The sequence below is a fragment of the Scyliorhinus canicula genome, chromosome 1 (assembly GCF_902713615.1).
Source record: "Scyliorhinus canicula chromosome 1, sScyCan1.1, whole genome shotgun sequence".
In the NCBI taxonomy this organism is placed as follows: Eukaryota; Metazoa; Chordata; class Chondrichthyes; order Carcharhiniformes; family Scyliorhinidae; genus Scyliorhinus; species Scyliorhinus canicula.
Window position 1 is genome coordinate 169502290 of NC_052146.1, and position 15450 is coordinate 169517739.

Genomic DNA, 15450 nt, shown 5'->3' on the forward strand with positions numbered 1-15450 from the left:
CTTTTCATCTAGCACTCATCAAAACAAGAATGCCAAAGTTCAAACGGAGCAACAATTTGTACTGCATAGGAAAAGGGCACTGAGCTGTTGGCAAATAGACTCTGATTGGTCAAAGTGGGCCATGGAGATTGTTGCCCCCTACTCTTTTGTTTCAAAATAAAAAAGGCGCAACGGTCAGACATATTCCTTTTGCCTATGGAGGTCATGTTCCTGCATATGAATATTTGGAGCTTCGACCAAATAAGTGAACCACCTTGTGAGCCCAATTTATAATCCTGAAACTGATTTTTATTGTAATTCCTAGCACATTTAGGATTAGTCAGCAAATGCTGTCCAATCACAAAATCACATCGAATGTTGGATGTTATGTTCTGAATTTTGAAGGCACGGGCTGGTTTACGGGCTGTGCACTCATAAGAACAGAAGAACAAGGAGCAGGAGTAGGCCATCTGGCCCTTCGAGCCTGCTCCGCCATTCAATGATATCATGGCTGATTTTTTGTGGACTCAGCTCCACTTTCTGGCCTGAACACCATAACCCTTAATCCCTTTATTCTTCAAAAAACAATACTGATCTTAAAAACATTTAATGAAGGAGCCTCAACTGCTACACTGGGCAAGCAATTCCATAGATTTACAATCCTTCGGGTGAAGAAGTTCCTCCTAAACTCAGTCCTAAATCTACTTCCCCTTATTTTGAGGCTATGCCCCCTAGTTCTCCTTTCAGCAGCTAGTGGAAACAACCTGCCCGCATCTATCGTATCTATTCAATTCATAATTTTATATGTTTCGATAAGATCCCCCCCATATCCTTCTGAATTCCAACGAGTACAGTCCCAGTCTACTCAACCCCTTCTCATAATCCAAACCCTTCAGCTCTGGGATTAACCTAGTGAATCTCCTCAGCACACCCTCCAGCGCCAGCAAGTCCTTTCTCAGGTAAGTAGACCAAAACTGAACACAATACTCCAGGTGTGGCCTCACTAACACCTTATACAATTGCAGCATAACCTCCCGAGTCTTAAACTCCATCCCTCTAGCAAGGAAAGGACAAAATTCCATTCACCTTCTTAATCACCTGTTGCACCTGTAAACCATCTTTTTGCAACTCGTGCACTAGCACACCCAGGTCTCTCCGCACAGCAGCATGTTTTAATATTTTATCATTTAAATAATAATTCCTTTTGCTGTTATTCCTACCAAAATGGATAACCTCACATTTGTCAACACTGTATTCCAACTGCCAGACCCTAGCCCATTCACTTAACCTATCCAAATCTCTCTGCAGACTTCCGGTATCCTCTGCACTTTTTGCTTTACCACTCATCTTAGTGTCGTCTGCAAACTTGGACACATTGCCCTTGGTCCCCAACTCCAAATCATCTATGTAAATTGTGAACAACTGTGGGCTCAACACTGATACCTGAGGGACACCACTAGCTACTGATTGCCAACCAGAGAAACACCCATTAATCCCCACTCATTGCTTTCTATTAATTAACCAATCCTCTATCCATGCTACTACCTTCCCCTTAATGCCATGCATCTGTTGCAAACAGCCAGAGGGATGTGCCATTTGATAAGCTCTGCCAATCGTTGGGACATATGGCCTATGTACCCGGCATCATCCTGGCAATGAAATTCATGTACTATATTACTCATTCATATAATAAGAATTAATAATAAGTCTTTATTTGTGTCACCAGTAGGCTTACATTAACATTGCAATGAAGTGCGTGAAAATCCCCTCGTCGCCACATTCCGGTGCCTGTTTGGGTACAGAGAGGATTCAGAATGTCCAATTCACCTGACAACCATGTCTTTCAGGAATGTGGGAGAAAACCGGAGCACCCGGAGGAAACGGGGAGAATGTACATACTCCGCACAGTGACCAAAACTGGGAATCCAACCTGGGTGCATGGCGCTGTGAAGCAACAGTGCTAACCACTACGATATAGTGCCACCCAGGCAACATTCTGTTCGTGGAAAATAACACTCATAGAACATAGAACAGTACAGCACAGCACAGAACAGGCCCTTCGGCCCTCAATGTTGTGCCGAGCAATGATCACCTACTCAAACCCACGTATCCACCCGTAACCCAACAATCCCCCCCCGCCTTAACCTTACTTTTTAGGACACTACGGGCATTTTAGCATGGCCAATCCACCTAACCAGCACATCTGCTACCAAATCATAGCAGTGTGAAATGGCTAACTTGTTGCTCAAAGTTTTGAGGTTCGTCCCCTTCCGTGGTAATTTGAGGTAGACGGAGCACTTTTCAGGTTCAAAGGTGGCAACCCATTTATGAGTATGCATGATACATAGTGAGCAATGATCTGATCAGGGTAGCCATTATCCCGCAGGAATGTTTTGATGTGCCCTAATTCAGCATCAAGCTTGCGCAGTGAGCAAATGGCCTGGGCCCTATTGAAGAAATTGTCATTAAGGCTGATCGTTATCATGTGGAGCAGGAGGAATCCCAATGCCCAATGACTAGCAAGGATAGGCCCGAGCAGTTTTCTCAAATAACAAATCAAGAAAAGGAGGCTCATTTGATTGTTCCATTTCAAAGGGGTATTTGAATGCGAGATGAAGCACATTTAAGGACATTTTTACATGCAGCTTCAAATGTAGCAAAAGTATCATCTATATATCAAAATAAGCACAGGGTAGGAGGCTAGGGTCATTTAATCGAAAACACATTTCCCATGGAAAGCAACAAAAATTTTAGCAAGAGCTGAGCTTAGAGGGGATCCCAAGGCAACACTATCTATTTGAGCATATATGATGTGATTAAAGATGAACTCAATTATAAAAGTTGCCAAGTTTATAAGTTCAAAAAATACAGATAGAGGCAGCACGGTAGCAGTGGTTAGCACAGATGCTTTACAACTCCAGGGCCCCAGTTTTGATTCCCGGCTTGGTCACTGTCTATGCGGAGTCTGCACGTTCTCCTCGTGTCGGTGTGGGTTTCCACCGGTTTCCTCCCACAGTCCAAAGATGTGCAGGTTAGGTGGATTGGCTATGCAAATTGCCCTTAGTGTCCAAAAAGGTTAGGTGGGCTTACTGGGTAACGGGTATAGGTTGGAAGTGTGGGCTTAAGTAAGGTGCGCGTTCCAAGGGGCGGTGCAGACTCGATGGGCCGAATGGCCTCCTTCTGCATTGCAAATTCTATGATTCAGAAGATGGCAGTGCGTCTAGATTGCCATGATATAGCAGCATGGTGCAAATGTCTAGGGCTTCCTTGAATGGAAGTGAATAGGTTGGAAATATCGAACGAGCACATCGACACGGCATTGGTATTGATATGCATGTTGTGTATAGGATTCACAAAGGTGAAAACCCATTCTGAACTGGTTGTAGCAACTCACTGAACCATTTGGCTAATTCACAGATAAGACAGGGCATAATGGAATATCACTTTTATGTATCATGGGCACCATATATATGTGGGTGTATGAACCATGAGGATGAATCCAATCATATATGCCACAAGGCTCCATCCGTGTTACTCTTACACAAGTCTACATATCTAACATGCTGCATCCAGTGCTCAAATTCAGCTATATAAGCAGCAGTTTAACATGCTTCCTTTCCTCAATGTGCTAATGGGTTCACTATTACTGTCTGCCACAACACTATCATTAATGTTCAATTTACACGTTGGGATTCTTAATGTTCCATGTGCTACAAGATTGGTCTATCAGCAATGTTGTAAACAGGGTCCTGGCCATTTGCTCACCTTGCAAGCTTGAGGCTGAAATAGGACGCATCATGCAGAATAATGGATACCCTAATCAGTGTAATGCTCACTGTGCATTGTGCTCACTCACAAATGAGCTTAAGATTGCACTTTGGGACATGAAAAATGCCCAGTCGATCTCAAAGTATCTCAAACAAGTCTTGTTGGCCTCGAACAAGTCTTGGATTAGACTGATGAATGATCCCCAAGCTTTGTGGAAGACCTTGTTCGACCCTTGGATGGTGTACGTGATCTTCTCCAGCTGCAGAAATTCCGCCAAGTCTTCCAGCCAGTCTGCAGCCATGGGTGGTGCTGCTGATTGCCAGCCAAGGATTCTCCGGCGTGCGATTAGGGAAACAAAATTTAGGCCGTCAGCCCTCTTCCCCATTTGTAGCTCTAGCTCATCCAACACCATGAAGATTGCCACACTTGGGCACGGCTCCACCCTCAGCCCCACAACCTTGGACATCACCTCAAGGCAGGCTGTCCAGAACCCGACAAGTCTGGGCAGGCCCAGAACATGTGGGCGTGGTTGGCCGGGCCTCCCTGGCACCGTTCATATTTGTCCTCCTCCTCCGGGAAGAACCTGCTCATTCGGGTTCTGGTCAGGTGTGTTCTGTGCACCACTTTAAACTGCATGAGGCTTAGCCTGGCGCAGGAGGAGGTGGAGTTGGCCCTCCTCAGTGCTTTGCTCCAGAGTCCCCAGCCCACTTCAGTCCCAATTCGTCCTCACATTTTCATTTCGCCTTGTCCAGTGGTAGTCTTGCCCTTTCCAGCAACCCATCCGTATGTGTTCCCACAGTTCCCCCCCCCCCTCTATATTTTCCATGTTAATTAGTTCCTCTAGTCGTGTATCTCTTTGGGCCCTGGGGTATCTTGCGCCTCCTTGCGGAGAAAGTGTTTAGTTTGGAGGTGCCAGAGTTCCTGTCCCGTCAGCAGGTCCAGGTCCTCCCTCAGTTCATCCAAGGTTGTGAGTATGTCCCCTATGTAAAAGTCCCTGACCGCTAGCCTAGACCCACCGGGAGGGTCGGAGAATCTAACCCACGGCGTTCACCTGACCCACAGCTTTTAATAGATTGCGATATGGGGAGCACACAGCCCACTCTACAGATGTGGTACAGCAGAAATGGAAAATATTTGTTAAAGCAAAACAATGTTTATTCTATGAACTCAAGTTAACTTTTTTAAAACATAGTGAACATCTTAGCAACCATCAATTCAAATACAACTCCCAAAAGAATACAACACTAAGTAATCCTTAATAACTTGCCAAACAACATCCAGAAGACAAAAGAAACATCTTTGAACAGAAGCACATTAGGTTTACATTCACTACTGAGAACATTTACAATTCTGAATTCACCAAATGATCAAGAGCTAGTCTTTTCATGGCAGAGAGATCAACAGTACACCTGCTGTCTATCTTCAGCTCCAACACGGAAAACGAAACTAAAAAACACCCTGCAGCAAACAGCCTAAAATGAAAGTAAAAAGCTGACAGACAGCCCAGCTCTACCCACTCTTACATCATTGATAAACACCCATTTCATAAAGGGACTCTCACATGACACTACTTGTGACAATCAGCAATCTTCATTTTCCTTTTCATTTGATCCCCTCACTCTCTCGACTGTGCCTACCCAGTGGTAGTACTGTTGATATGGCAAGGCTAGACCACCCATGGTGTTCCTCCTTTGCAGTGTTGGGTTCTTACCCCCCCCCCCCCCCCACACACACACACACACACACACACACACACACCATGATCATTTTGTGTACTTTGCGGAAATATAACCTGGGGATAAAGATCACTATGTATCTAAACAGGAAGAGGAACCTCGGCAGTACATTCATTTTGATCGTCTAAACTCTCCCTGCCAGGGAAAGCGGGAGTGCATCCCATCTCTGTAGGTCCTTTTTAACTTCCTCCGCCAGACTGGTCCGATTCCACTTGTAAATCAGTGTCCAATCATGAGCTATCTGGATCCCCAGGTAGCGGAATTTGTTTTGGGCTAATTTTAATGGTAGTCCCTCCAGCTCTGCCCCTCCCCGTTCAGGTTCACCGGAAATGCCTCTCACTCTTGCCCAGGTTGGGGTTGTAGCCCGAGAAGGCTCCAAACTCTCTCAGAAGTTGCATGATTGCTTTCAGGCCGTTCAGGGCTTCGGAGACATAGAGGGGCAAGTCATACGCATAGAGCGACACTGTGCCCTCTGCCTCTTTGGATGCCCTTCCAGCTTTTTGCATCTTACAAGGCGATTGCCAGAGGTTCAATTGCCAGGGCGAACATGAGCGGGGATATTGGGCATTCCTGCCTTGTGCTTCTGTGTGGCTGGAAATATTCAGAGCTGGTGGTGTTGTTCCGAACTCTCGCCTTGGGTCGTCATACAGAAGTTTCACCCACGAGGTGAACCCATCCCTAGCCCAAATCACTCCAGTACTTCAATGAGGTACTTCCACTCGACTCTGTCAAAGGCCTTTTCTATGTCGAGGGAGACCATTACCTCTGTTGTTTTCTCCCCAGATGGGGTCATTGTTACATTCAGCAGTCACCTGATGTTCGCAGTTACCTGCCTACTCTTGAAAGTCCATCTGTTTCTCTCTGACCACCTCCGGTACGCAGTTCTCCAGACTTATGGCCAGGACCTTCGCGAGTATCTTTGCGTGTACATTGAGCAGCGAAATGGGTCTGTATGATTCGCATTCCGTTGGGTCCTCGTCTTTTTTGGGTATCAGCGATATCGTGGCCAATGTTAGTGTAGGAGGTAGGGTGCCCCTCGCTAGCGAGTCTGCGAACATTTACCGTAGGTGTGGGGCAAGGACTGGCGTGAATTTCTTATAGGAGTCCGCCGGGAACCCGTTGTGTCCCGGCGTCTTCCCCACCTGCATGGAGCTGATACTCCCAGCTCAATTGGTGCTTCCAGCTCTCTCTCCCTGCTCCCCCCCCCCCCCCCCCCCCCCCCCCCCAGTCTATCATCCCCCACGACTGGCATGTCTAGTTCATCGAGGAACCATTTCATCTCCCCGTCCCTATCGGGGGATTCGGAGATGTACAGCTCTCAGTAAAAATGTCTTGAATGCTTTGTTGACCTCTTTTTGCTTGGTTACCAGTCTGATATTGCTATTCTTCACCTGAGCTATCTCTCTCGTGACTGCCTGCTTTCTAAGCTGGTGAGCCAGTAGGCGGCCAGCCTTTACCCCATGTTTGGCAAAGGTCCCAGTGTCAGGTGGCGTTGTTGCACTGCTTTCCTGGTGAATAGCAGGTTGAAGGCCAACTGTAGTTTTTCCTCTCCGCCAGAAGCTCTACGGTTGGGACCTCAAAAGTACTTTCTATCGACCTCCGGAATGGAGTCAATCAATTGTTGCTTGGCCACCCTCTCTTCCCCATCTTGAAATGCCTTGTAGGGTATAGTCTCTCCCCTGAGAACTGCCGTCAATGCCTCCCAGAAGATGGAAGGTGCGACTTCCGCATTCTGACCAGTTGTCTTGTGATATTTTCTGGCAGAAACCTAAGTATTATATAAAGCACACAGAAACTAGGGCCAAAAGGATTTACAAAGATGATACCAGAACCAAGATATCCATGACAGGACAAATTGGGACTCTTTTCTAGCAGAAAAGGCTGAGGAGTGACTTGATAGAGGCTTTTAAGATTATGGAAGAATTTGATAGGGTGGAAGTAGAGAAATGTTTCCACTTATGTTTCTGCTAGAGGTCATGATTATAAAAGTATCATTAGCAGGGACTTCATGAGAAGCCTCATTATTTAGAGTGGTGACAACAAGAATGTACTACCACAAAGAGTAGCTGAAACATAGCATAAACAAGAGGAGTTTTTGTTATAGGTGTTCAAAATCATGAATAGTTCTGATAGAGTAATTAAGGAGAAATCAATAGGTCACTGGCTCAAATTTAAAGCGATAAAGAATTAGGGGCAACAAATGGGAAACTTTTTTTTCAGAGAAACACTGAGTTGATATGGTGCCTGAATGGTGCATGGCGGAAACAGATTCAATGGGAACCTTCAAAAGAGAATTGGTTAATATTTGAAGAAAGTAGAGGGCTTTGGGGAAAGGGTAGGGGATTAATAGCCAAGATTTACCAAAGAGCATTGGGTTGAATGGTTGGAATTATCAAATGCTGCATCATTCTATAATTCCAAGATGCATTTAAGGGAAAGTTACATAAGCACACGAAGGAGAAGGGGAAGAAAGATATGCAGATAGAGTTAGATGAACAGGGGTGGAAGAAGGCTTGTATGGCTCAGACCATTTGGATTGATTGGCCTTTCATTTTTAATGCTGCAGACCCAACTCTACTTAAGAACATAAGAAATAGGAACAGTGGGGCTATTTTGCCCCTCGAGCCTGCTCCACCATTTAACAAGATCTTGGCTAATCTGATTATGGCCCTAATTCCACTTTCCTCCCAGTCCCTCCATAATCTTAGACTTTGTTGTCAATCAAAAATCTATTTATCTCATCTTTGAACATTTTCACTGACCCAGCCTCCACTGCTCGCTGGGGAAGAGAATTTCAAAAACTAGCGACCCAGAATTCCTCCTCATCTACATCTTAAATGGGAGGTATGTTGATTTTAAATTGTGTCTCCTTGTTCAAGATTCCCCCATTGTCAAACCCCCTCAGAATCTTATATGTTTCAATGAGATCATGTCTCATTGTATTAAACTCTAATGAGTAAGACGCAACCCACGGAATCCTTCCTACACATAACTAATCCTTTATCCCAGAAATCAGTCTGGTGAACCTTCCTGAGCAAAGCTTCCAAAGCAAGTGGCTCATAAGTGAGATGACCAAAGTATAGTACTCTAAATGCAGTCTCACCAATGCCTGTCTGGGCAGCACGGTAGCAGAGTGATCAACACTGTTGCTTCACAATGCCAGAGTCCCAGGTTTGATTCCTGGCTGGGTCACTGTCTGTGCATTCTCCCCATGGCTGTGTAGGTTTTCTCCGGGTGCTTCGGTTTCCTCCCATGTCCCTAAAGACGTGCTGTTAGGTGAATTGGACATTCTGAATTCTCCCTCTGTGTACCCGAACAGGCACCGCGAATGTGGCGACTAGGGGCTTTTCACAGTAACTTCATTGCAGTGTTAATGTAAGCCTACTTATGACAATAAAGTTTACTGTACAGCTGCATGAGTAAGACTTGCTTACTTTTATACTCTTTCCACTTGCAATAAAGGCCAGCATCCCATTCGCCTTCCCAATTACCTGCTGCACCCGCTACAACTTTAATGCTTGAGCTTGTCTAGTTTACCTTGGTTCCATACTCCTTATCGCAGTTTTGTATCATTTACCAAAAACTGTGACGGTGGCCTTGCAACTCTGCTCTTCCTCTCCACGAGGTGGAGTGGGGAAATCAAGAAGCTCACGCCATATATTTGGAAATCACTCAAACACTATCAAATCATTGGCATTATTTTTCTTCAGTTCTCTGCTTGATTAACAGCACCTTGATCTCCACCATGGGTAGGGCAAAGAGGCAGGTTTTTAAACCACCCTAGCGAGAACAGGGATCAAACCCCACGCAATTAGCACGAATCTGACCCTTGCTGGCTGTCCAGCTAACTGACCCCCCACATAGCCTGAGTTACTGTACACTATATGATCATAGTACACATGTTGCAGCCTGGAGCTACGGATAGTGATTGTATAGATTTCCCAGGATTTTCCAAACTTTTCCAGCTGCAGAACCTTTTTGACCTCCCAAGAGTACTGAAGGAACCCCTGAGCACCATCCTCATTATATTGAAGAATTAAGCCACAAAAAATGATCATTGCGCAATAGGTACAAACTTACAAAAACAAACTTAAAAGATGTTTCTATGTCTTATATGTAGTCATTTATTATAATAACCAAATACCTGCAAGTCTTACCTTCTTTTTGTCATTTTTAATGGGAGCACCCACTCAAACACACTGCCTCACCCTTTTTTTTTAAATTCATTTATGGATCTGGGCATCGCTGGTTAGGCCAGCATTAATTGCCCATCCCTGGTTGCCCTTCAGAAGGTGTTGATGAGCTGATTTCTTGAACTGCTGTAGTTCCTGAGATGTAGATCCAGTGTTGTGAGGGAGGGAATTCCAAGATTTTGACCCAGCGCCAGTGAAGGAACGGCGATATATTTCCAAGTCACAGTGCTGATTGCCTTGGAGGGAAACCTCCAGATGGTGGCGTTCCCAGGCAGCACGGTAGCATTGTGGGCAGCACGGTAGCATTGTGGATAGCACAATCGCTTCACAGCTCCAGGGTCCCAGGTTCGATTCCGGCTTGGGTCACTGTCTGTGCGGAGTCTGCACATCCTCCCCGTGTGCGCGTGGGTTTCCTCCGGGTGCTCCGGTTTCCTCCCACAGTCTAAAGATGTGCCGGTTAGGTGGATTGGCCATGATAAATTGCCGTTAGTGTCCAAAATTGGCCATAGTGTTGGGTGGGGTTACTGGGTTATGGGGGTAGGGTGGAGGTGTTAACCTTGGATAGGGTGCTTTTTCCAGGAGCCGGTGCAGACTCGATGGGCCGAATGGCCTCCTTCTGCACTGTAAATTCTATGATCTACTGCTCGTCCTTCTAGGTGACAGTGGTCGTGGGTGTGGAAGGTTCAGCCAAATAAATTTAGGTAAATTCCTGCAGTGCATCTTGTAAATGGTATACACGGCTGCCACTGTTCGTCGGTGGTGGAGGGTTTCAATGTTTGTGGAAAGGGTAGCAATCAAGCGGGCTGCTTAGTCCTGGATGGTGTTGAGCTTCTTGAGTGTTGTTGGAGTTGCACTCATTCAGGTAAATGGAGAGCATTCCATTACACTCCTGACTTGCGCCTTTATTGTCACAAGTAGGCTCATATTAACGCTGCAATTAAGTTACTGTGAAAAGCCCCTAGTTGCCATATTCCAGTGCCTGATCGGGTACACGGAAGCAGAATTCAGAATGTCCAAATTACCTAACAGCACGTCTTTCGGGATTTGTGGAAAGAAACCGGAGCACCTGGAGAAACCCACACAGACACGGGAGAATGTGCAGACTCTGCAGATAGTGGCCCAAGCCTGGAATCGAACTTGGGACCCTGGTGCGGTGAAGCAACAGTGCTACCCTCTGTACTATCGTTTAGATGGTGGATAGCCTTTGGGAGTCAGGTGAGTTACTTGCTTCAGGATTCATAGTTCTTAACCTGCTCTGTGAGCCACAGTATTTAGATGTCTGGCCCAGTTCAGTTTCTGGTCAATGGTAATCGGCAGGATGTTGATAAGGGGGGATTCAGTCATGCTAATGCCATTGAATGTTATGGGGCTATGGTTAGATCCTCTCTTGTTGGAAATAGTCATTGTCTGGCACTAGTTACTTGCCACTGGTCAGTCCAAGCATGGATATTGTCCAGGTCTTGCTGCATTTGGACATAGACTGCTTCAGTACGAGTTGCCACAAATGGTGCTAATTGTGCAGCCATCTACAAACATCCGCAATGCTGACTTTATGATGGAAGGCAGGTGACTGATGAAGCAGCTGAAGATGATTGGGCCTCGGACACTCTCAAACGGCTCACCTCATGCCCCCCATACTATCTCAGCAACACCCTCCCCCCTCCAAACTCTTCTCGGCACCTACTCCCTCCCCCTGGCCCTTCGACACAAGACCACAAGGGCAGCAAGGTAGCATAGTGGTTAGCATGATTGCTTCACAGCTCCAGGGTCCCAGGTTCGATTCCTGCCTTTGGTCACTGTCTGTGCGGAGTCTGCACGTTCTCCCCGTGTGTGCGTGGGTTTCTCCCACAGTCCAAAGATGTGCGGGTTAGGTGGATTGGCCATGCTAAATTGCCCTTAGTGTCCAAAATTGCCCTTGGTGTTGGGTGGGGTTACTGAGTTATGGGGATTGGGTGGAGGTGTGGGGTTGGGTAGGGTGCTCTTTCCAAGAGCCGGTGCAGACTCGATGGGCTGAATGGCCTCCTTCTGCACTGTAAATTCTATGAACTTTCTCTATGAAATATAGGAGCTGAATTTGGTCATTCAGCCTATCACGTCTGATCTGCCATTCGATTATGATTGAGATGTTTCTGATCCCCATTCTCCCGTCGTCTCCCCGCAACCCCTGATCCCCTTTTGTTTAAATCAAGAAACCTGGTCTCTCCCCCCACCACCCACCCCTTACCCCCTCCTCGAATCTTGCTCTTACCATCTGTCTTGGTGGAAGGATTTACAGATTGAAATGCAACATGTTTGGCAACCATATGAATGCATCTTGCATGGCCATCATGTCCTAGAGTGGAACTTGAATCTGGAGGTTCTGACTCAGAGGTAGGGACGTTACCCACTGCCCACAAGAACGCCGTGCACTTCCATTATCACAAAATTATCCTTAACAAGCAATTCTTTAATGTACGCAGACACACTCAAACACTTAACTGCACCAATAAGATTCGCTTTTCTGTTTTTTAAGCCCAAGCATGCGAACAAATTAAACACAGTAAAATGCCATTAAACCATTTCAACAATTGGCTCTAAAGCAAATTTCTGAATGTTAGCACAGAAAAGTTTTAATTTAAAACATTGTAAAGCAAATATGTGAGATTATAAAACAAAAAGTCTCAACAAAACTTCTGGTAGTGCCTCAAATAAAATGTACCCACCCTTTAATTATCATGCCCTTTCACTCTTGCAGTACTATCGATTATTCTTTTGTTAACAGCGAGGATGTTTATTTTAATCTGTTCAAGAACATTGGGACTTGGTGATACAGTGGGGTAGCATACAATTGTTTTTCTCAGGCTCAAAGCTCATATGGAGCCTAAACGGATGAAAGTTTGGACAATCTTAACCAGTACTGGTGGGGAGTGATCTATAGCATTAATCTGTACACTTTCGCACAGACTGCAATATCACTCCAAGAGGCTGTAGGAATAGTGCACAGTGGTGGATTCGGAATGTTCTTCTAAGGATAGGTAAACGCATGTTATTGTGTCCAAGTAATGAGGACTTTATATCTGGGTATGCTAGAGTGCTTGATGCTGATTCTGAACATCTAAAACGGAAAAACAATGATCACTTTTCTCAGTGCTCAGTCATCAGACAAGCACAATACTTATTAAAGAAAATTGCTAAGTTATATATTCTTAGCCAGGCTGTACAGACATAGCTAAAACATCAACAGAATGGAGACTTCACCTCTGCATTGGTTAAACAATTTTGAGAAGATCAGACACCTGGAATGAAGGATCTGCTTTCCTCTGGCTGCATCTCGAGAACCATATACTCTAACGGCGAACCTCCACACTAAATCAAATTCCTTCAGCAAATGTTCTTGTAATAACACATAATTCATCTCCAGCAGGTGAGAAGGGTGACTCACCATGCACAGTATACGTCTCCCTGCTGAAGCTGCCGTGTGAGGAAAGCTGTGCATAAGATGAGGGCTAAGTTCTCCTCCCCATCAGATTCCAGGTTGCATATCATCTCCAATGCATCCTTGCAATCAACTGCTGAGATCTTCAAGACAAACACAAAAATTTGCAGACTAATTAAAATATACTTTTTGGAGCAATGAACAAGGCAAAGCAACTGATAGATCTCCAAAATTCTGGAACACCACTGTGCACGTGGTCACCTAACATAGGCCACCTAATTGTTCTAGGGATGTAGAGGAAAGGATGGCGAAGATGATTCTGGAAAAGAGCGAAAGTAACAGGGTAGTTGTTATGGGAGACTTTAACTTTCCAAATATTGACTGGAAAAGATATAGTTCGAGTACATTAGATGGGTCGTTCTTTGTACAATGTGTGCAGGAGGGTTTCCTGACACAATATGTTGACAGGCCAACAAGAGGCGAGGCCACATTGGATTTGGTTTTGGGTAATGAACCAGGCAAGGTGTTAGATCTGGAGGTAGGTGAGCACTTTGGAAACAGTGACCACAATTCGGTGACCTTTACGTTAGTGATGGAAAGGGATAAGTATACCCCGCAGGGCAAGAGTTATAGCTGGGGGAAGGGCAATTATGATGCCATTAGACATGACTTAGGATGTGTAGGTTGGAGAAGTAGGCTGCAAGGGTTGTGCACACTGGATATGTGGAGCTTGTTCAAGGAACAGCTATTGCGTGTTCTTGATAAGTACGTACCAGTCAGGCAGGGAGGAAGGGGTAGAGCAAGGGAACCGTGGTTTACCAAAGAAGTGGAATCTCTTGTTAAGAGGAAGAAGGAGGCCTATGTGAAGATGAGGCGTGAAGTTTCAGTTGGGGCGCTTGATAGTTACAAGGAAGCGAGGAAGGATCTAAAGAGAGAACTAAGATGAGCAAGAGGGGACATGAGAAGTCTTTGGCAGGTAGGATCAAGGAAAACCCAAAAGCTTTCTATAGGTATGTCAGGAATAAAAGAATGACTAGGGTAAGAGTAGGGCCAGTCAAGGACAGTGGTGGGAAGTTGTGTGTGGAGGCTGAGGAGATAAGCGAGATACTAAATGAATACTTTTCATCAGTATTCACTCAGGAAAAAGATAATGTTGTAGAGGAGAATGCTGAGACCCAGGCTATTAGAATAGATGGCATTGAGGTGCGTAGGGAAGAAGTGTTGGCAATTCTGGACAAGGTGAAAATAGATAAGTCCCCGGGGCCTGATGGGATTTATCCTAGGATTCTCTGGGAAGCCAGGGAAGAGATTGCTGAGCCTTTGGCTTTGATTTTTATGTCATCATTGGCTACAGGAATGGTGCCAGAGGACTGGAGGGTAGCAAATGTGGTCCCTTTGTTCAAGAAGGGGAGTAGAGATAACCCCGGTAACTATAGGCCGGTGAGCCTCACGTCTGTTGTGGGTAAAGTCTTGGAGAGGATTATAAGAGATACGATTTATAATCATCTAGATAGGAATAATATGATAAGGGATAGTCAGCATGGTTTTGTGAAGGGTAGGTCATGCCTCACAAACCTTATCGAGTTCTTTGAGAAGGTGACTGAACAGGTAGACGAGGGTAGAGCAGTTGATGTGGTGTATATGGATTTCAGTAAAGCGTTTGATAAGGTTCCCCACGGTCGGCTATTGCAGAAAATACGGAGGCTGGGGATTGAGGGTGATTTAGAGATGTGGATCAGAAATTGGCTAGTTGAAAGAAGACAGAGGGTGGTGGTTGATGGCAAATGTTCAGAATGGAGTTCAGTTACGAGTGGCGTACCACAAGGATCTGTTCTGGGGCCGTTGCTGTGTCATTTTTATAAATGACCTAGAGGAGGGCACAGAAGGTTGGGTGAGTAAATTTGCAGACGACACTAAAGTCGGTGGAGTTGTAGACAGTGTGGAAGGATGTTGCAGGTTACAGAGGGACATAGATAAGCTGCAGAGCTGGGCTGAGAGGTGGCAAATGGAGTTTAATGTAGAGAAGTGTGAGGTGATTCACTTCGGAAAGAATAACAGGAATGCAGAATATTTGGCTAATGGTAAAATTCTTGGCAGTGTGGATGAGCAGAGGGATCTCGGTGTCCATGTACATAGATCCCTGAAAGTTGCCACCCAGGTTGATAGGGTTGTGAAGAAGGCCTATGGTGTGTTGGCCTTTATTGGTAGAGGGATTGAGTTCCGGAGCCATGAGGTCATGTTGCAGCTGTACAAAACTCTGGTACGGACGCATTTGGAGTATTGCGTACAGTTCTGGTCGCCTCATTATAGGAAGGACGTGGAAGCTTTGGAACGGGTGCAGAGGAGATTTACCAGGATG

The 15450-nt window shown here is 45.5% G+C and overlaps 1 protein-coding gene across 1 annotated transcript in view; it reads right to left on the reverse strand.

The window, feature by feature from the left end:
- The window catches only part of LOC119962633 (zinc finger protein 292-like), a 263804-nt gene that overhangs the window by 14848 nt on the left and 233506 nt on the right, over nucleotides 1-15450 (reverse strand). The window contains exon 6 of the mRNA XM_038790532.1: nucleotides 13098-13234. Coding sequence (XP_038646460.1) covers nucleotides 13098-13234 — 137 coding nt within the window. The remainder of the gene's footprint in view (nucleotides 1-13097; nucleotides 13235-15450) is intronic.